Raw genomic sequence first — 22,756 nt, forward strand, 5'->3', positions numbered from 1 at the left:
CTTTATATCACCACTTATTACAACTTTTTACATTTGTTCCAGCGATGACCTATCAAAACAAACACCTTCACAGGTGTCTGAATAGACGCTCAGGCTTTAACTGCTAGAGAGATCAGAATCCTAATAAAGACAATCGTGCTATATTTGGGGCATAATAACAGACACTTGGCGAGAACAACTGATGCGCATTTGTTTTCATTGCCTCTCGTTTTCTATTAGTTTCATCGTCTATACCGCGCGTAGCGTGACGCACTGGGCCGCGGGTTGAAGCTGTCAGTTGTGAATCAGGACTGAGTGGGAGTGTTCGAAAATCCTGCTCCGGCTTTATAACACGTGTATACAATGAATGTGTTAAATATTTTCGAAATTAAGAGGGAATACATATGGCTTCTGCTTTTCTTCACAGCACTGTCCGGTAAGTACATCAAAAAGTATCCCCCGATCCTGAAAAAATGGCACTAACATGAAGCAATTTCCAGCTAGATCTAATGTTTGCGAAAGATGAAAAAAAAAGGTAAACAGGTTTGGCCCTTTAAAAATGGTGGCCGCGAGAGACAATAACCCCCTTCCCCTTTAAACCCACAATAGTCAACAAAGAAACATGAAACTAGAAAGACGTAGAGAATAAAGAGTAGAGAAACATGTGGTTGTGATGGTCGACACGCCAAACTATTGATTAGGGAACGCCCAGGAAGAGGTCGCTAGGGGGATTCCCAGCCACAGTGCAGGCCTACTTGATGCCAGCACCTCGGCCAGGACCTCTCTACTTTGTTCTGGTGCTGCGCTAAATACCATCCTCTTGAGGACTATGAGGACACGACAATATTTTTCTGGCCGCCCAGCAAGCTTGGTTGATATAGGCCTTTAAGCCTATCACCCTTCCAGAGGTTGATAGGCTTAAGGCCTATCAACCTCTGAAGGGTTATTAAGGCCACCACAATAGCTAACTGATCAACCACCAAGGTTACTTTAGTCCTGAACATTGTCAAGGAGTAATATATATATATATATATATATATATATATATATATATATATATATATATATATATATATATATATATATATATATATATATATATATATATATATGCAGAATAACCACATATGAAAAATAGAAAATGCTTAACGCGTTTTCGGCTAATTCGCCTTCATCAGAGCAAAGTAGAATCATTCTACTTTGCTCTGATGAAGGCGAATTAGCCGAAAACGCGTTAAGCATTTTCTATTTTTCATATGTGGTTATTCTGCATACTTGGATCAGTGTTTTTGTGATCATTGTTGCATATATATATATATATATATATATATATATATATATATATATATATATATATATATATATATATATATATATATATACTACGCGATTTTAGCTAACCTTTGTGTGATGGGAGCTGACTACGTGGAGTTTAAATCATGCTAGTATATAATATGTATGAATTAATAATTGATAATAGTATAATTAATAAATGCATATTTCATCATTATATTTGGATAAACATAATAATTATATTAGTTATACAAATCAATTGATATATTTCTACAAAATATGTCTTTGTGACTTCTGTATTTGCACGAATGGTTGTTCTTCGTGTATAAGGACATACGTATACATATTGAAATGAATTGTTAAAAAAACGAGGTATACATAAGGCTGTATAAAACTGACTTATGTATGAGAAATCAAATGAATATTGTTCCATTCATTTTTACGTGTGGTGGATGTATGAGGCTGCAAGAGTCCTGTTTACAAATCTAATAAATATTAATGGAAACAAAACACTTATGATGGAAACGCTATTTTGTAGATGTTGTGCTCCAGCTCTTGGTCCCAGTACGCTATTAAAAACTTGGAACTATACCCATCGTGTGGGTGGTAGTGGACCCCATACCCATCCTGTGAGTGGTACTGGACTCCATACCCATCCTGTGAGTGGTACTGGACTCCATACTCATCCTGTGAGTGGTACTGGACTCCATACCCATCCTGTGAGTGGTATTGGATCAGTATGTTCACTCACAGGATGAATGACTGGTTAATAGAGTTGATCTTCGGGGTAACAAAACTATCACATCCGGTACACTTCACGTCTTAGACAGGATCAGCTGTCAAGGGTGATGCGTCTGGCAGCCATCTGGCTGACAAGCGTCATCCGGAAAACTCTTTTACTCTTTAAAACGGAAGCCCAAGTTGTAGAACGTTTCCATTTGGCTCGTTATCCTGCTCGCGGAACCATGTAATTTATCTTGAGACGAATCGTCGCGGACACTTCCGGCGAGATGTTTCCTGCCATATCTAGGTTCTGTGAGTAGGATCTAAGACCTGAGAAAACTAGGAACCCCTCTACGTCATCACTGCTCTATGAACAAGCCTAACTTATCCTAACCTAACCTGGCTGAACCTAACTTAACCTAACCTATCCTTACTTAACCTAACCTGGCCGAACCTAACCAATCCTAACTTAACCTAACCTGACCGAACCTAACCTATCCTACCTTATCCTAACCTAACCTGGCTGAATCTAACTTAACCTAACCTATCCTAACTTATCTTAACCTAACCTATCCTAACTTGTACTAACCTAACCTGTCTGAACCTAATTTACCCTATCCTATCCTAACTTCACTTAACCTGGCCGAACCTAACCTATCCTAACTTATCCTAACCTAACCTGGCTGAACCTAACTTAACCGAATGAAAATAAGAGATATAACGTTCTGTTTTATATATGATATGGAGGAGGTGAGTGGCGCCACTCTGACGGTATATAATATTCAGGCCGGTACACACTATACCAAGTTACAGCCCCGCTCCTGTGCCAGGTAAGTCTGCTACGGGCTCACCATAGCCCGTGCTACTTGCAACTTTTTGTTCCTAGAAGCTGAATCTTAAACAACATAGAGACTTTACACCTTACTGGTGTTTAGGGAGGGGGAGTTGTTGGTCTACCACAGACGTGGCCACACATTTACAATGCTAAACAACATATATATAGTGCCTTCTGTCCTCCATGAACAGGGTTAGAGATAAATCATATAGTTCAGTGATTTATTGAACAATCAACTACAGAAGGTGATTGTAGTGCTTTTAGAATGTTAATCTAACGTACATACATAAATATATAGATTTATGTATGTAGGAAACAGATTTACGTCTGTCCTACGTAAACAGGGTTCGAGGTGTCTGTTTACATAGTGTCATTAATGTGCGTTTACAAAGGTGAAATGCAATTCTGACCAGCTTACACACACACACACACACACACACACACACACACACACACACACACACACACACACACACACACACACACACACACACACACACACACACACACAGAGGGCATATAGGTGGGCACTACACAGACAGGCAGTACACAGGGGGGGAGGGCGGGGGCAGACCACCTTGACATAGAAACACATGAAAGATTTCTCTCCCCCAACACCCTCCCCACCTCTATCTCCACCTCTCTCTGTCTTCCTTAATCTCCTCTAGCCAGGTGTGGGCAAGATGGGAGCCAGGTGTGGGCAAGATGGGGGCCAGGTGTGGGTAAGATGGGAACCAGGTGTGGACAGGATGGGGGCCAGGTGTGGACAGGATGGGGGCCAGGTGTGGACGGGCCGTGTCAGAGCGACCTACCGCGGACAATCCTGTTTTATACTGTATCAGGTTGCTCACTTCCCCCTCGACCCCCCCCCCCCTGGTGTGTGACGCTCCCCACTCCGTCACCCTGGTGTGTGACGCTCCCCCACACCCGTCACCCTGGTGTGTGACGCTCCCCACTCCGTCACCCTGGTGTGTGACGCTCCCCCACACCCGTCACCCTGGTGTGTGACGCTCCCCACTCCGTCACCCTGGTGTGTGACGCTCCCCACCCCCGTCACCCTGGTGTGTGACGCTCCCCACCCCGTCACCCTGGTGTGTGACGCTCCCCACCCCCGTCACCCTGGTGTGTGACGCTCCCCACCCCGTCACCCTGGTGTGTGACGCTCCCCACCCCCGTCACCCTGGTGTGTGACGCTCCCCACCCCGTCACCCTGGTGTGTGACGCTCCCCACCCCCGTCACCCTGGTCTGTGACGCTCCCCACCCCGTCACCCTGGTGTGTGACGCTCCCCACCCCCGTCACGCTGATCTGTGACGCTCCCCGCCCCGTCACCCTGGTCTGTGACGCTCCCCACCCCGTCACCCTGCTCTGTGACGCTCCCCACCCCGTCACCCTGGTCTGTGACGCTTCCCACCCCGTCACCCTGGTGTGTGACGCTCCCCACCCCCGTCACCCTGGTCTGTGACGCTTCCCACCCCGTCACCCTGGTGTGTGACGCTCCCCACCCCGTCACCCTGGTGTGTGACGCTCCCCACCCCCGTCACCCTGGTCTGTGACGCTCCCCACCCCCGTCACCCTGGTCTGTGACGCTCCCCACCCCGTCACCCTGGTGTGTGACGCTCCCCACCCCCGTCACCCTGGTCTGTGACGCTCCCCACCCCGTCACCCTGCTCTGTGACGCTCCCCACCCCGTCACCCTGGTCTGTGACGCTTCCCACCCCGTCACCCTGGTGTGTGACGCTCCCCACCCCGTCACCCTGCTCTGTGACGCACCCCACCCCCGTCACCCTGGTGTGTGACGCTCCCCACCCCCGTCACCCTGGTCTGTGACGCTCCCCACCCCGTCACCCTGCTCTGTGACGCTCCCCACCCCGTCACCCTGGTCTGTGACGCTTCCCACCCCGTCACCCTGGTGTGTGACGCTCCCCACCCCGTCACCCTGCTCTGTGACGCACCCCACCCCGTCACCCTGCTCTGTGACGCTCCCCACCCCGTCACCCTGGTCTGTGACGCTTCCCACCCCGTCACCCTGGTGTGTGACGCTCCCCACCCCGTCACCCTGCTCTGTGACGCACCCCACCCCCGTCACCCTGGTCTCGGAGATACTAACCTGTATATAAAACAAAATGCTAAATCAACATTCAACTTATACACATCACTCATCGCATTTAACGCAATTGTAACGAAACATTTTAAAATTAACTGGAACTGTGACAACTGCTTCAGAAACAGTACAGTCTTGTCATATTAAAAACAATTCCATTAATCATCACTCACACTATATTCATGATTAATTTTTTTGCAACCTGTCCTCTTTAATATTTGATCGACCAGTTCGCTAAATTTGCAACATATTAGTAAACATTAAATCAATGTAATATTAACGTTTTCTTTAGAACTGTTTGCATTCGTAGGTTTATTAGAGAAAACCGTTAACGGTTTGTAACAGTTTTTAACGTTTTTAACGGTTTTAACGGTTTTAACGGTTTTAACACGGTGGCAAATGAAAGACTGGAGTGAAGAGTGTTGTTGATGTCGTGAGGCAAGAGCATCAAGTAATGCGTCAAGCATCAAGCAACACTTCCCTTTCCTGGGCTGATACAAGACTCCAAGTGTCTGGTGAAGGCACTTTAGAGGTCAAGTGGGCAGGGGTTAACACTACACCATAAGGGTTATATACACCGAGAGGTGTACGCCCTTCTTGCTCTATATACACCTATGACCTTACTTTAGTCCTGGACTTAATTATGTTGGTGGTTGGTCAGTGGGGCTCTTGTGGTGGCCTTAATAACCCTCCTCCAGAGGTTGATAGCTCTAAACTCTAACAGCCCTAATTCCCACGAAATAAATAAATTGAACAAAGGGCTGTTGAACTAGCAATATTGCTGTACTTTTGAAGTACAAAAATACATTTGGTGAATGTCTTAGCCGTTAAAATGTTTTCAAGCCTCGCCTCGCCAACGCCGTTATGGGAGGATTTCAGTTAAGGTCCTGTAGTTCTGCACAGCAAATCCGGATTCAGAGGTTCCTATTGGATTCAGTGAGTAGAATCAAAGACCTGAGGAAGGGGGGGGGCAGGGGGGCATCTCCGTCATTGCTACTTTTTAAATAAACCAAGCCAAACCTAAGGAAAATGTGAGATTAAATGTATTTCATATATAGTGTGTATGAGGTGTGACGTCACTATGACGTCATATTCTTAATCCCGGTATAAAGGTTTTGGATCCTACTCGATCCAGAACGATCACTCAGTGTTGACGCCACCAACCTCTGACGTCAAATAATTTCAACTATGAGGGTTACCTTTTGTGCTCACCGAGTCGCCAGTTACTACACACAATCCCTACTATTGTGTGAAAGCTCACCAATTGTATATAGCTGCAATTATTGTATAAAAGCTTAGTTTTTAATCTGCGGAGTGACGGAAAATAAAAATATCTGGGCGTTTGAAACAAAGAATCAGAAATATAATCAAACAAATGAAGATAGGATCTGATCGACCCGGACTTACTCTGGCAATCTTGCCATATAACCGACCCCCCACCACACAACCCCCCCCTGGGCCCACCCACCAGCATCACCCACCTCACATGGCTCACCAACCACCTACACCACTGTGGTACCCACCTACATAAACCCACTACATGATTTATGTAGATCAAACCACCCAAACGGCGAATATGAATAACCCGTAAAACCCACTACCCTACCCACCGGCCCTCTGAACACCTGGGGTATCCCTATACCTCTTACGGTATTCATGCCCGTGCCACCTCTTGGGTGGCTTCATTTTCATCAATGAGTCAATCCGTATACCTGGGCAGCACCTGACTAGGGCCTCCCACCTGCACCAAGTGTTGTGCTCAGCTGGGTGAGGTTGGGTGTGGGGACACGACGTGAAGGAAATTGAAATTGAAATAAGTTTATTGAGGTAAAATACACACAAAGGGACGAGGTAGCTCAAGCTATTCTCACCCCGTTCAGTACATCGTGTTAATACATACATATAAACACATCACAAACAATAAACATATTACCAAACATTCTGAGAGATAAACATCTACATTTCTACCTTTACACAAGTAGTATGGTACCAGACGTACACAAATACTTTTATACTTTTACTTTTATGACCTAGGTACGCGAAGGAAGTGCAGGTGTAATGTGCTGAGTCCTGTGTAAGGTGAGTTATTTATATGCACAGATGATGTTGCTGAATTAACAAGCTTTTGTGCAATGTGGCGAAGGTAAGGTGTTTATACTCACTGCTCGGGTGAGCTTCTCAGAACAGTGTCTTCATCTAGCTGTCATGAGGCCGTGCTCGTGCAAGCTGCCTCCGACGTACGTCTCCCGTGCCAGGTGAGCACGACGGGGCTCGCCATAGCCCGTGCTGTTAACAACTTTTGGTTCTCAGTAGCTGAATCTCAAACAAGAACAAGAAGCTAACCCGCCCGGCTCACATCTACGGTCATGGGTTATGAGTGCCGCCTGAGTCACTCAAGCGGTGTATACAATATATATAGGTGTATATAATAAATTTTCAATAATATGCTTTGTGTGTGACTTTATGTGTATCTAACCTTGGTGTCCACGTGTTGCTGTCTTCCCCATTCATTGACAACTTTATATAATGTTTTTGTAACTATTGTACAATTATACTAGTGCTCGGTAATGTACCTAACTCTTAGCAGCTTAAGTTGGCTATAAAATGAGGTTTATGCGCAATAAAATCCCTTTCCTGCCGTATTTCCACTCATTACCCCAGCTCATTTACGCCCCTTTTCCCATTTTCAAAGTTGAAAGGGCCGTTACTCTGGTAAAGATTTCCCTGGAGTGCTGACGTTAGGATTCTCAAGCCATTTTATAGGTTTAACTGTGCCAAATTTGGCTCAAGACCAGCCACATTTATTTGAGTCATTCCTAGACCAGTCACGCACAGACCAACAGAAAACGGACTATCTCTTAGGTGAAGACCCTGTCCTCTTAACTTAATATGTTGCCAAGAGGTGTATATCGCTTCTGGGTGTATATACACTTTTGAGAGTTTAATTTAACTCTAGTTTATGTTCAGAACTAAATTACACTGACTGGTTGACCAATAATGTCCTGTGGTTGTCTTAGTAGCCCTCCAGAAGTTGATAGGCATGAAGCTTAACACTTAACACTAACACTCTTTCCCTCTCTTTTTATCCCCCTCATCCTCTCTCTCTCTCTCTCTCTCTCTCTCTCTCTCTCTCTCTCTCTCTCTCTCTCTCTCTCTCTCTCTCTCTCTCTCTCTCTCTCTCTCTCTCTCTCTCTCTCCGGTGAGTTACAACAATAAAGTGGGAGATGGTGAGAGGGTTGTGGGGTGAGGGGGTGAGGGAGAGGTGGAGGTGGTGGGGGGCAGTGCTAGGACCCCCACGTCTCCACCCCCCCTCCCCCTCCCCGCCCCCCCTTACAGATAGTTCCAGACAAAGAATGATCAGCTCGTAAATATTTATACAATATGAGGGAAAAAGATTGAAAGTTGATGTCAATAAAAGAAAAAGTCGAGATGATAACATTGAAAGTTGACGTCAATAATAGTGAAAGTTGACGTCAATAATAGTGAAAGTTGACGTCAATAATAGTGAAAGTTGACGTCAATAATAGTGAAAGTTGACGTCAATAATAGTGAAAGTTGACGTCAATAATAATGAAAGTTGACGTCAATAATAGTGAAAGTTGACGTCAATAATAGTGAAAGTTGACGTCAATAATAATGAAAGAACGTCAACAATAATGAAAGTTGACGTCAATAATAATGAAAGAACGTCAATAATAATGAAAGAACGTCAACAATAATGAAAGTTGACATCAATAATAATGAAAGAACGTCAACAATGGTGAAAGTCGTAATCAATAAGAATGAAAGTCGTCATGAGAGTGAAAGTTTATTTGGAGCGAAGGAGAAATTTAAACTGACAAGAGTCAACTTGAAGAGAAAGAGAAATTGCACAAATCTGATCATTCGAAAACCACCTTAGACCGAGCGGGCACTCTGACCAGTGGTGGGCACCCAAGACCGAGCTGGCACTCTGACCAATGGTGGGCACCCTAGACCGAGCGAGCACTCAGAGTGAACAAATTGAGAGTGAATACCAGAGTAGAGTAAGGACAGAATAATATACCCACTCACCAACTGCACCATTATTGTGCATAATCACACCAGTGAACTATGATGGGTCCAGCCCCCATCATGAGCATCCTGAGGAGGAAGAGGAGAGTGGGGGAGATGAATCTCTGGAAGCTGAAATTTATATTAAAGGGGGAGGGGGGTATACAGTAGGGAGTGGTTAAGATTGCTGACTGGGAGTAGTTGAATCACAGTCAAATATGTCTGTGTGTGTGAGAGAGTGAGAGAGTTAACCCGACCTCACCTCTGACCCCCACCCCCAAACTCCCCTGAATAACAACATAAGAAGTTCATTCACCTACTGTGTTTCCTGTTCTCGGCTCCTCAACAGCGGCACGTCTCTTGAGCACGTCCGCGCCGTACTTCTGCGCACGTCCGCGCCGTACTTCTGCGCACGTCCGCGCCATGTACCTGCGCACGTCCGCGCCATGTACCTGCGCACGTCCGCACCTTATGTAATATAACCGTAGTTTCTAACGTAAAGACCTCTCTTAAGAGATAATTGATCCTATAAACATGATTCATCAAGCATAAACAACCTCTTACGAAACCTGTACGTCTTTCCTCAATCATGGCGGCTGTGTTTACATACACTAAACAGTTTATGAGCTCCGAAGCACTTCGAAGTTTTCATAACAATAATAACCTTGGGTTGTTTAGTTTCCAAGCTAGTAAAATGTTTTATATAAAAGCTACAATAATTAAGGAAAGATGTATAGGTTTCGCAAATGCTTGATGACTCGGATCTATTGAATGTATATATGTCTTTATCATCCATATTTCCTTGTCTCTCTCTACTTTTTGATTTTCCCAGTCTCAAACGTCAGGATACGTCTGAGAGAGAGAGAGAGAGAGAGAGAGAGAGAGAGAGAGCGAGAGCGAGAGAGAGAGAGAGAGAGAGAGAGAGAGAGAGAGAGAGAGAGAGAGAGAGAGAGAGCGAGAGCGAGAGAGAGAGAGAGAGAGAGAGAGAGAGAGAGAGAGAGAGAGAGAGAGAGAGAGAGAGAGAGCGAGAGAGAGAGAGAGAGAGAGAGAGAGAGAGAGAGAGAGAGAGAGAGAGACAGACAGACAGACAGACAGACAGAGAGAGGGGGGGGGTAACAGCCTATAATATCACAGTTACCCTCATTTCATTAAAGCTTTAGAACCAAAAGGGCCTAACTACCCGATATGACCGAGCTCCGGTTTATTGGAGCCATATGAAGCAACGGTTCATAGGAGTGTGCGATATTTAACTGGATTAGCGATAGCCTACGATCAACACCTCTCATATTTAACACTATACTAGAACGTTTCTGACTGGAACGTTATTTAACACGTAAACGTTGCGGAGTGTTCGTTGTTGTTGTCGTTATGGGAACAGATTCTGTGGTCAATTGTTGTTTACATATCCCACATGCTTTTCTACACCTGCAAATGGTTCATTTGGGATTTTTGTTCCAAATGAACTTTTATGCAGATTGAAAATGTGTGTCACTGACTTCAAAGTAGATTTTGTATATACATTTTTATTTTTAAATGATTTGAACAAATTTGTGAAGATATGCATCATGACGTCAGAGGTCGGGACGTCATCATGCCATGTATATGTTTATCACTCTGATTGTTTGGTAATATGTTTATTGTTTGTAATGTGTGTCTATATATGTAGGAACACGTTGTACTGAACGGGGTGAGAATAGCTTGAGCTACCTCATCCCTTTGTGTGTATTTTACCTCAATAAACGTATTTAAATTTAAATTCATTTTCAATGTTCGTTCATCTGGCGTGTCTCAAACCATGGCTTCGACTTCCCTCTCTCCGGGGAGATGGGGATAAAGAAACTATGGCTTGTGACTACCTGCGTTTGATGTGATGTAGCCGGGGTCAACACCTAGGCTTATTGTCCAGATTTATCTAAATGACTCTACTGGGTCTGGTTTAATTACTAGTAAGACTTCCCACCTTCATTTGAGTAATTCGCTTCTTATAGTTTATTGGTCTTCGCTTCCTATAGTTTTCATCACTTATTCCACATTATTTCTACATGAACTCATCTCCCCATATATCCGCATTACCTACCCCTTCCGTACATGCTTACATCGCCCTTCTTCTCTCCACCCTCATCCACCTCCATCCTTCACCTTCATCCACCCCCAGCCTTCACTGCATTCTGCTCCTTTATTGGCAGGTTACAGAAGATGAGAGGAAATGTCAGCACTGTGGAGAAATGCCCGACAAACCGCTGGAGTATTATCTAACACAGTGCATAGTTACAAACTCAATATGATTTCAACTTAGATTCAATAGAACAAAAGTTGTTAAACACATGGGGTATAATCTTACAGAAGCGACCATACGAGTCATAAATACTCATACTCCCCCCAAGTAAAACAGAAACAAGTAACACTTAGTGGGCCAGCCAGAGGCTTAGGGCCCGCGCACGAATATCCCTGGGCCAACCAGAGGCTTAGGGCCCGCGCACGAATATCCCTGGGCCAGCCAGAGGCTTAGGGCCCGCGCACGAATATCCCTGGGCCAACCAGAGGCTTAGGGCCCGCGCACGAATATCCCTGGAAAAAATCTCCTTTATTCTCGTTCCTTACCCCACCACCCTTACTCAGGTTTCCTCCCCGCCCCTTCGCTCGCGTCTGATCCTCCTGCCTCCCTCCCCATATGGCTCAAGTCTGCCCCCTCACAGCCCCCCCCTCGCTAGAGACTGCCCCCTCCCTCCTATATGGCTTGGAAACACTGGTGTGACCGAGACGATTTCCGGTTGAGAGTTTAGTCTCGTCCAGCGCTTTTACGCCTGCCGGGGCTGTTGCTCCGTGGCGGTGGTGGTGGTGGAGGGTGTTAATGGGGGTGTTCTGGAGGAGTGAGGGAGTGGTTACAGTAGAGGGTGGAGGAGGTGTGGTGGGGGGGGGAGTGGCGGCGGTGCTCTAATGATATTCAAAACACTGCAATATTGACGAAATCGTCCACAGCGTTAAAACTCCGGTGCTTCAATGACATTTAAAGCACCGCAATATTGACAATATCAACAAAAGCATATTGTCTCTCGTACCGTAATGGAAAAGTTCAAATGGTGGTAGGATGAAATGTTTTGACAACAATGTTTCCAGGTCACACAATTGGTTCTATAACACGCAGTACACGTAATGCTTTGTATAACTAAGTTGTATTACAGCCTCTTATTGGCCAACACTGTATAACTTGTAATGTTGTTTAATAATTAGTTACCAGACAGGTTATACAACCTGTCATTCAGGAATAATAGTACGATTAGCAACTATTGGTGGAGTACGTATAGTAGCTATTGGTGGACCGTACAAAAGTGGACTGTTGTACCCAGAAAAGTTCACGTATTGTACTAGTAATTTTGTAGAGGGCACGAGGCACGATAACAGCCAAACGTGACATTTTCTAGGCTAAATATAGCATAAATATGAAATAAATAACATTAAGCCTAGGATTGCTTATTTGGGCCTAAGACAGGTCAGGATGTATACAATCAACATGTATGTGCAGTCTCCATGGTATATATATATATATATATATATATATATATATATATATATATATATATATATATATATATATATATATATATGTGTGTGTGTATCACGAAAATAAACACGTGATTAAGAATGTGACAATGTCAGACCACGGAGGAAAATGAAACAGGAATTTCCTTAAGTACTTTCGTATATTAAATACATCTTCAGAAGGAAAGCTGGTGGAAAGCTCACCCATCTTCCTTCTGAAGATGTATTTAATATACGAAAGTACTTAAGGAAATTCCTGTTTCATTTTCCTCCGTGGTCTGACATTGTCATATATATATATATATATACAGCAAAATTAATTCTAAGAGTGGCCTTACAGGAGCATCAGTATGCCAGGTGAACGAGACGTCAGTGTGGGAGAGTGAGGGTGGTGGAGGCGTCAGTATGATCCAGGGCGAGGTGTTCAGGACGTGTCCTGGACCCCATGATCCAGCCAACCACACGGCCTGCTGCTACACTGACGACACTCCCACCTGCTGCCTCCCAGTTACACCCCCAGAGGGCATTTTTCTCATTGATGATCAGTAAGTAAACACTACCCTCATGTGTGTGTGTATTACATAGCAATTAACTCGTAAATAATAATGTAAACTATATAACCACGAAGGGAAAATGAAACTATCAAAAGTATAGTTAATGAGATATAATACTTGAATATATAGACAGGAAAAAGTGACATGTGAGGTAATAAAAAAATATATCCTGTTAAGACTGTAATACATTTTATATAGGTCAAACATTCAAAGATTTGAAATTTCGAATTTCACAGCATAAATATCCAGTAAGAAGTGGGCAATTACCTAATGCTCTATTTATTTATCACAAAATTCTCACCCAGTTTATTGGGGAAGGTAATACCAAATTGTAAACAATTGTTAATAGAAATATTTTTTAATCTGCTTTAATGCAAATTACATAGCCATACATATTAGTAATGGCTGATACAATTTGGATCCATTTTTAATTGATCTATTAAAAAACTATCTTAGTAAGATGATTAATAGACAGCAATCCCATTAGCGATATAGCTTCCGTGATCTCACATGTCTTGGCCATTAGGTCTGCTGCAGTTTCCTTTTGTTATTATGTTCATTATCCAACATTACAAAGATATTGCTTATTCACATGCGTCACCTTTTTCCTGCCTATAGTGTATAGTCAAGTATTGTATATCATTGGTTAAAAGATGAAAAGCTGCTATTAGCCCACCAAAAAAGTTTGTCATTACATTCAGTGCTGCATTGTTGTTGTAAACCGAAGCATTTACCAAGATTTTTTGAACGACTCTGCCTCTCATTTTAGCCTCAGAGATATGGACTGCTAATTGTATGAGAACTTACGTGATTTTTGTTCCACAGGATAGCCATGATCATCGCTCTGAGTGTGACAACAGTGTGTGTCATATTAACCATCGTTATCATTATCTGCTGCTTCTGGTCCCACTGTCCACTTTTCTCAGTTTGCCGAATACGATACCACCAAGATGACATTATTGCCTATGGTGAGTAAATTTCTACCTTGAATATGCCAGGGTTTGAAATATTTAGCTTAGAGCATGGAAAAAGCATAAAAAAACTCAGGAATAATGTATGTGGGGGGGGGAGGATTTGCTTATGACAAGCCGCCGGCTTCCTGTCCTTATCGGGGCCACTTATCGGCCTGGTCGATGACCGGGCCGCGGGGACGCTAAGCCCCGGAAGCACCTCAAGGTAACCTCAAGGTAAGGTAGAAGTTTTGGCCCTCAGGGCTTCATGTCGCCGTCGAGGTAACTAGAAACGGTGGCTTTCATGACTGCCTGTCCCTGTCTAAGTCACTAGAGATGGTGGACCTCAGGGCTTCCTGTCCCCATCGGAGTCACTAGAGATGGTAAACCTCAAGGCGTCCTGTCCCCATTGAAGCCACTAGAGATGGTGGCCGTCAGGGCTTCCAATCCCTGTTAAGGCCACTGAAGAGATAATGGCCCTCAGGTAAATTCGAGTATACTAAATGATAATTATCATCACTGCGTGTGCATGATCCTAAAAAAATTTAGTTTTAAAAATGTGTAGTTAGAACTTTTATTCCTTTCTCTATCTGTATTACTGACGTTAATTCTATCAAGATCTTCCTTCTGAAGAAATGTGATCATGGCAGTGTAGTAGTAGGCATCCATCAGTCTCAGGAGACTATGGAGTTGCGCTCTGGTTGTCAGTCTAGAGTGGCCTCTCCAGGTCGCAAAGCCAGGGTAGGTTGATACGCAGAAGAAGCTTTCACTCATGCAGCAGGTCCCCCCTCTCCACGGCACCGAAAGTCTCCAATGGAAAGGCAAATATCAATACGATTGGTTCCAGCGCCGTCGCAGGAACTGTAAGCTCCGGAGGTGACCTCGAAGTTGGTGAAATAAGGCACAGGGACTCCAAACCCGGAGACCGCCGTGGTCAGGGCCGTAGAAGAACGACGCCATCAAGTGCGAGAACGACCCCAGCCTCCTGAAGCAGAGTCTGGGAAGCACGAGCCCCTGAAGGTGGACGTCCCAGATGTATATAGAGGATAAATGCTCACATTAAGTAACTGCAAGAAGTGACACCTTACCTAATCCTTAACACTAATACGCCACTGACACATCTCTCTGCAGTACCACTCACCCTTAGTGGAAGGAGGAAACCCTCAAGCAAATGGCACATACATTATAATATACTGAGATGAAGACATGGATTACTGAAAATGTAGTCTCACACAGTAGGGAGTTGTTATTAACAGTTGAGAGGCGGGCCGAAAGAGCAGAGCTCAACCCCCGTAAGCACAACTAGGTGGATATAGTTTAGACCCTGAAATGTACAGCACCACTGACGATTTCATGGGTTATAAACTAATGGAACTGTCTACCTGTCAAAGCTGGCCAAAACTCTATTAAGTTTTTAAAATCAAGCTTGAAAGAATCATCGGGACAAATGGGGGAGCTCTTTGACAAGTTGCTGTCTTCCTGTCCTCGTCGAGGCCACTTGTGTGTTAGTGGCCCTCAGGCAAATTCAGGTAATTAGTGTGATTAACTTGATACATGCAGCTCTTTACAAAAATGAGTACACTAGGTTTATTTGATCTACATCAGGCTTTTGACACTATCAACCACAATAACCTTTTTTCGTAAACTGCAACACCCACAGTCAGAGGTCACTTCCTCCAATATTTGCAACCCTACCTCAGTGACAGTCTGAGTCACCTAAGGCTATTGAGGCCACAAGAGATGGTGGGTCTTGAATAAATTCAGGTACTGTATATACACACTAATATTTTTCAGAAAGAGTATCTGCAAATTGTGAAACTTAAAAAATAGTAACTTTTTAATTAAAAAAAAAAGAATCCCTATGAGAATGAACTTTCATGACACTCTGTTACCTGTCTAACTCTTCAGTCTGAGATCATCCTGGACAATTATTAACTGTCCTGTATTTTATCACCTCTAAAATTCTTAATAATACTCCTATTCTACAAATATATTAGCCTGCAGTTATGTTTTAAGTATGATTTATGAGACCATTAACACCATTCAGTACTATATAATATGCATTTTCTGTACCTATTGTACTAATTGGCCACTGTGTTTTTCATGAATGTTTTCTCTCAAACATTGTGAATCGATATTATTGAAGCTGTTGCATCTTTTATATACAGTATAACATTTGAAGAAGTTGAAGACCTTTTTAAAGAAGTTGTCTGGATTAATATCCTGAAACTTGTTCATTTATTATTACAGTACAGTATTATTATTAATATTTGATAGGAGTGATTATATTGTGTGCATTAACAACATTTTTTCTTTTACAGCTAATAAAGATGAAGAAACTGCTGGTCTTAATGACATGCCTCCAGAAATCACAAAGGGGGTGTCCATATACTCTCCAAACACTATGAAGGTCACTCTCAAGAATGACATATAGTGACCTCCAGCAATGTCACTTTCATATATAGCTTTGGGTTTTCAGTACTGTATACTGTTTAGTAAGCATTATTTCAATATAATGACTCTGCAGCATCATCAATCTGGCTACTACTGCAGCCTAATGATGGTATGATGAATATGATGATGAATATGAAACACATTGCTCCAAGATATGACTTTAATTGCATTACTTTATGTCTGTGCTTATTAACTGGTGGTCCTTGGGCCACTGGTGGTCTCTAGTGTGTAATGTTACATGGTTGACCTAGCCACTAGAGCCACCTTGGAATATATATATATATATACACATACTAGAGCCACCTTGGAATATATATACACACATTAGAGCCACCTTGGAATATATATACCCACATTAGAGCCACCTTGGAACATACATACACACAAACTCAAGCCACCTTGGAACATACATACACACAAACTCAAGCCACCTTGGAACATATATATACAAACACACACACTAGATCCACCTTGGAACAGTTACACACTTAAGCTAGAACATATACACACTAGACAACTTTGCAACATACACTGGAGCGCACCAGTGGCCCACGGACCACCGGCTACAAACCACAGCTTAAGAAGCTGGTCACAAATAGCACATGCAGCTTATTAACATTATTTTTCGAGTCAGCTTTTGTCAGTTGGTGTTAACTGCTTACTCTGAATTCACATGAATTTTCCCTCATATTTTGCTAGTACAATATATTTTATTTTGCTACTATACTGTATTTGACTCAGTGCCATCTTATAGGCTATATTATGCTATCTGGAGTCCTTTAGCATTTGATTAAAATCAAAACTTTGTTAACTATTAAACTGTGCTGCTATTTAAAAGTACTGTACTACATGAAAATGTATATGACTAAAAACAGTTAACCATTAAAATGGGGAAAATCTCATATAATGATTGTGATGCAGGAAGAAATCACATATAGAGAAAGAAGCACAGGAAGATATTGCATATAGAGATTGGAGTACAGGAAGAGTTCACATATAGCAACTGGAGCACAGGAAGATATTGCATACAGTAATTGGAGCACAGAAAGAGTTCACATATAGCAAATGGAACAAAGTGAAGTAGCTGCAAACAATGGAGCACAGGAGAAAATCACATATAGCAGTTGGAGCAGTGTAAGGGATAATATTACAGTATTGAATTTATTGTTTACATTTATTTTGATTAGTAGTTGTTGCATTTAACTTTGTAAAACTAAAACTAATTATTTATTCTGGACAGATTTAGGTCTGATGGAACCCTAAGCCCTTGCCTATTATCACCAACCAACTCCACCCTTCCCCAATCCATAAAAATGCTTCTTTTATTTTTTGTGATGAGGTGAAATTATACTTTCCATAAGCTCAAGCTTGATGGCAAGTACAGTACTCTACAGACTATTTGAATTTACCTGTGAAATATTTAAATGCTAATGATTTGTTGGACTAATGCTTAACTGCATATAAATCTACAAACTGGATACTGTGGTACATACCTAGGTACTTAGCGCTGTGTGAAAGATTGAATTTAGCTGTTGTGCTCTCTGCAGCTGACTCACAAATTAGAGCGAGGTCCTGTGTTCTATTCCCATGGAGGACAAGACGTTTGGGCATGTTTCTTTACACCTGATACCCCTCTACACCTGACGTGTCTTGTGGGTTGTATCCTGCGGACGGTCAGTCATTGGTATAGAGAGGAACCTTAATAAACCTTAACAGGTTTCCTATCCCTGACAATGGGAAACAATATGCCTCTGCATTAGCATCTAATCCTTTGTGTATTGTATGTATAAAGCAGAGTATACATAGTTCCCTAAACCCATTTCCATCACTAGGACTAACACTAATTATATTCATTATTAAATAATATATTATGTATCTGTAAAATTAATTTAAAAAATTCAAAATTTAGTTCTCAATAATTACTTAATTAGGCCTATTAACCAAACATATCTTAATTTAATTAAGCAATGATATGGAAACCATTAAAAAACTTTGAAGCCTGCTACTGCAATAATTAAAACAATTTGGTACTCAATGTTATAATAAATTATTATTATTTACATATTAATTTTGTTTTGCATATTATTTGTAAAAATGTAATGCATATTTCTAAAAGATAATCCTAGTATTGCCTTTTTCATTTTTCTTTCTAATGCTGACAATGTTGAGAGTAGTAATTAACTAATTATGTATAAACGGCCAAGGCATAAAGAGCTAGATCTCACTTCCCATAGTCACTGATGGGTAATCATTAAGTCTAGTGATTAATTTACAAATGAACAAAAACTACTGTACAAACACAAAGTTTAGCCCATTCTCTCCATTATCACTCCGTAAAAAATGGAGCATTTTTATCTAATCAGAAGCATTAGAAGCTATAGGCAGCCCACCTAAGCTACTGGAGTTCTCATTATAATTTCCCTACATCACCAAAATGTTTACATTGTGGTTCATAGTATGAAAGATGTAGTGTTCAGTAAGAGGACAGGTTGAACAGTTGATTTTCAATGTGAAGGAACTCTTTTTTATTTATTTGTTCCAATATTTAACTTAACTTTCAAATGTTTTTGAATTGTGTAAAATTTAGTTATAGTTATTTCTCCTTTGTAAACTATTGTTTATGTTAGTTGATTTCATAATACTTACTTCCCATTGAGTCTGGGACAGGAAGTGTATACTTAGCTCTCCCTAGCTCAATTACTGACCTTCGCATGGATGCAGCCCAGTTTTTATTTATTTACTGTATTTATTCAAGAAGGTACATTGGGTTTGAGTACATAACATCAGTGTTTTTAATTCTTGTTTTACACTATACATGCATAGTGTTTCAGGAAAGTCTAACTCCTGGGTACCTATTTACTGCTAGGTGAACAGCCGCATCAAGTGAAGGGAAATTTACTCCACCATTTCTGTCCTGCCTGGGGATTGAACCCGGGGCCTTGATTGAGAGTCATGGACGTAGACCACCCTATCACAGGATCCATATTTCCAACTAAATATGAATGACCAGAATAATGATTTTTATTAATTTGTCATTAGTGATTTACTATAATATTAATATGAAAAAAATACTTATTTAGGCAAGAGTACACACATACGATTCATGAACAGTAAATTTTGCAACAGTATGTGGTAAATAATTTTAAATGGAAGAGTGAATAACTAAAGCACACATGTAAATAATAATAATGATAACACATTTTATTCTTAAATATATATAAGAACATGCTACAATGGTTACTTAAAAGATACTGTACAGTACAGTAATTATATGATACCATTTACATGTACAGTATTTGCTAATTACCACTATAAAGACACAAATTACCAATAGCATTTAATGAATTTAGTTTCAAGTTTATTGGGGTAATACTTAATACAGTACTATACAAGAAGCTGGGTAACATATATGAATTATTGAAGACATACAGTATAACGAATAATATATACACACACATCATGAGATAACTTGCAACTTCAAGATTCACGCTAAGGAAATAGAGGTGCCAAAAAAACATATGGAAGTTCTCTGTTGCAAACAGAGTTGTAGAAGGTTGGAACAAGTGATGAAATATGGCAGTGGATGCCAAAACCATCAGTAGTTACAAAGGGTTACATCACGAAGATTATGGGGAAGATGGGACACTACCAGTGTAGCTCTCATCCTGTAACTACACTCAGGTGATTATACAATGGACACTGCACCTAGTCCTTTTTTCCACCAATGCCAAAGCATTTCAAATAGAATATTAAGAATTTACTTTGCACAAATCTTGACACCATCTTTACTATGGAACAAATTACCGGGTAACATAATAGATGTGGGTTTGATGGATTGTTTCAAGCATAGATTTAGATATATACTGTATATGAATGTGTTTAGGAGGATAGAAATAGGAGCTGCCTCGCATGGGCCAAAAGGAGCTGTATTATATGGACCAATAGGAGCTACCTTGTTGTAGGCCAATAAGAGCTGCTTCATATGGACCAAGAGGAGCAACCTGTTTGTGGGCCAATAAGAGCTGCCTCATATGGACCAATAGGAGCTACCGTGTTGTGGGCCAATAAGAGCTGCCTCATATGGACCAATAGGAGCTGCCTTGTGAGCCAAAAAGCTGCTTTATATGGACCAATAGGAGCTGCCTTGCATGGGCCAATAGGCCTTTTGCCGTTTCCTTTATTCCTATATTCTTATGTACTGAACATGCTCAATAAATAGCATTTGATAAATTTACATAGAATTAAATATGACACGAGTGTACTGTATGCTTGTTATAGTTCTCGATTATCAGCAGTGTGTGAAAAACTTCCCAAATCAAGTACAGTAAGTGCAACCATATGCAATTTCAAATTTAAATAGAATTAAACATATTACAAACTATATATATGCATCTAATTCTTTGTATTTGATCTAAAGTAGATAATATATTGCTTTTTTATTGTAGATGTGATTAATGTAAATAGATGTTTATTTAATTCGGCAGAGAATAATTCACAATAATATCGCTGAAAATAAATAACCAAATCCACATGTACGTAGAGAAAAAAATGTGAAGACACTTCGGTCTGACCTCGACTATTATCAGTTGCAACTTAACTAATAAGGATTCAAGAGGACCTAAATGCCTTCACTTTCTTTTCATTTCATGTGTGTGGGTTGGGTTATTTATTTAATTTTCATGTAATGCAATTTTTCTAGTCATAGTACATAATGAATGTGGTGTTTTTATGATGAATATATAGTACACAGTAATATTGCATTTAAAATATTGCATACAGTACTTACCTTGCAAGCAATGCACTTTGCAATTTTTAATAATTGCTCTTTAATCTGTATTGGATTGAAAATATGATTAAGTCAGTAAAAACAAATGTTGGACTGAAAATTCAAGAAGAAAGGATTTTTATTGTGTTTTGTTTTGGATTCATAGTGCCTACTATACAGTTTAATTTATATTGGTCTCTGCACAATTCAGTCATGATCTCTCAAGATAAATTATTGCTATGAATTAGAGGTGTATTGATGCTACAGCATCTTTCTGCCAATTTAAGTAATACCTGTATCTGTAATGGAGTTTGGGTCTTTTTATATTAGAGTATTGATTAATAAGACATTGTTGATGTTAATACACTTCTAGTAGGCATTAGAAAATATATTGTGTTCCATTGCATTTTTATTTTTAAGAATGGCCACAAATCTAACAAATTTTGCCATTTCTCTTGGAGTAGAGAAGGCTGGCATACATGACTCAGTAGACTTCTGACAACAGCTTAGTATGCCACTTAAGCAACCTAATTACAGTAATGGCAAGTACAGTATTTGTATCTTATGTTAAAATCTTGGGGTTCATTTTTGCTTAATATGTAACACATCCTTCCTATAGGTATAATAAGTAATTTTGTATTTAGGGTATAAGGTACATTTAAAATCAATATTTATTGGAAAGTGATAAGACTGTAGTGGAGATTTAATTAGAGGTCTTGTAAATCCAGCATTGAATGTAATGAAAATCCTCGTTTCGTTGTCAACTTGGTGGCTCCTGGCTAGTGGAGCCCTCCCAGAAAAATTAATTAACCTTGGAATTTCTCAGCTATATAAAACTGTATTGTGGTGCACCTGACAAAAAGTAGTTAACAAATCAAATAAAATGTGAAAAACTACATATGGTGATTTGTGCACAAGAGGTAATTGCAAACAGTGTAAGGGTTAGGCTCGAATTCTCTAGTGATGCAACAAGACATTTAAATGTAATACCAAATGGGGAGAGGTTGTATAATATGTGTATGCTATGAATGGTGACATTTTATATACAGTACTATAATATGTAGTGGATGAATGCTGTATGTTTATGATAAAATATTTAAAAATTTATAATTTTATATTCTGTTTTGTCAATATATTTTAAATTGTATATATTTTATTTGCATTTATGTGAAGAGTCATTGCTTTAAAATAAATTTTTTGCGTAACATTTGGTTTTAATAAGACACATGTTTAAGATTCCTGTGATATGTTAAACCTCATCTCTCCATACCAGTGGTTCCAACCTTTTCACCACCAAGGACCAAGGTGGTGATTTTATTAACTAAAATCAAACTAGTTTTTCCAGTTTCATCTCTCAATTGAAAGACAAGTAAATGAGTATGTAATGAAATAAATGGCATTATTAAAAAATCTTACTTGTTTAATCAACCCATCCTCCAGCCCAAGCAACAGGTCAAATACTGAGTTTTTACTAAGTGCAGTTATTAATTTACCAGACAACCAACTGAATGGCAGTCCCCGTGGCACA

At 40.9% G+C, this 22,756-nt stretch overlaps 1 protein-coding gene across 1 annotated transcript; it reads left to right on the forward strand.

Annotated features, from left to right (window-relative positions):
* Nucleotides 1-280: 280 nt before the first annotated feature.
* LOC123769830 (uncharacterized) lies at nt 281-22,433 on the forward strand. Its single transcript, XM_045761157.2, has 4 exons — nt 281-415; nt 12,846-13,050; nt 13,885-14,027; nt 16,331-22,433. Exons 1-4 carry the CDS (start codon nt 343-345, stop codon nt 16,441-16,443), a joined length of 534 nt encoding a protein of 177 aa, XP_045617113.1. The 5' UTR covers nt 281-342; the 3' UTR covers nt 16,444-22,433.
* The last annotated feature ends 323 nt before the right edge of the window (nt 22,434-22,756 follow it).

This window comes from Procambarus clarkii, chromosome 45 (genome assembly GCF_040958095.1).
Source record: "Procambarus clarkii isolate CNS0578487 chromosome 45, FALCON_Pclarkii_2.0, whole genome shotgun sequence".
In the NCBI taxonomy this organism is placed as follows: Eukaryota; Metazoa; Arthropoda; class Malacostraca; order Decapoda; family Cambaridae; genus Procambarus; species Procambarus clarkii.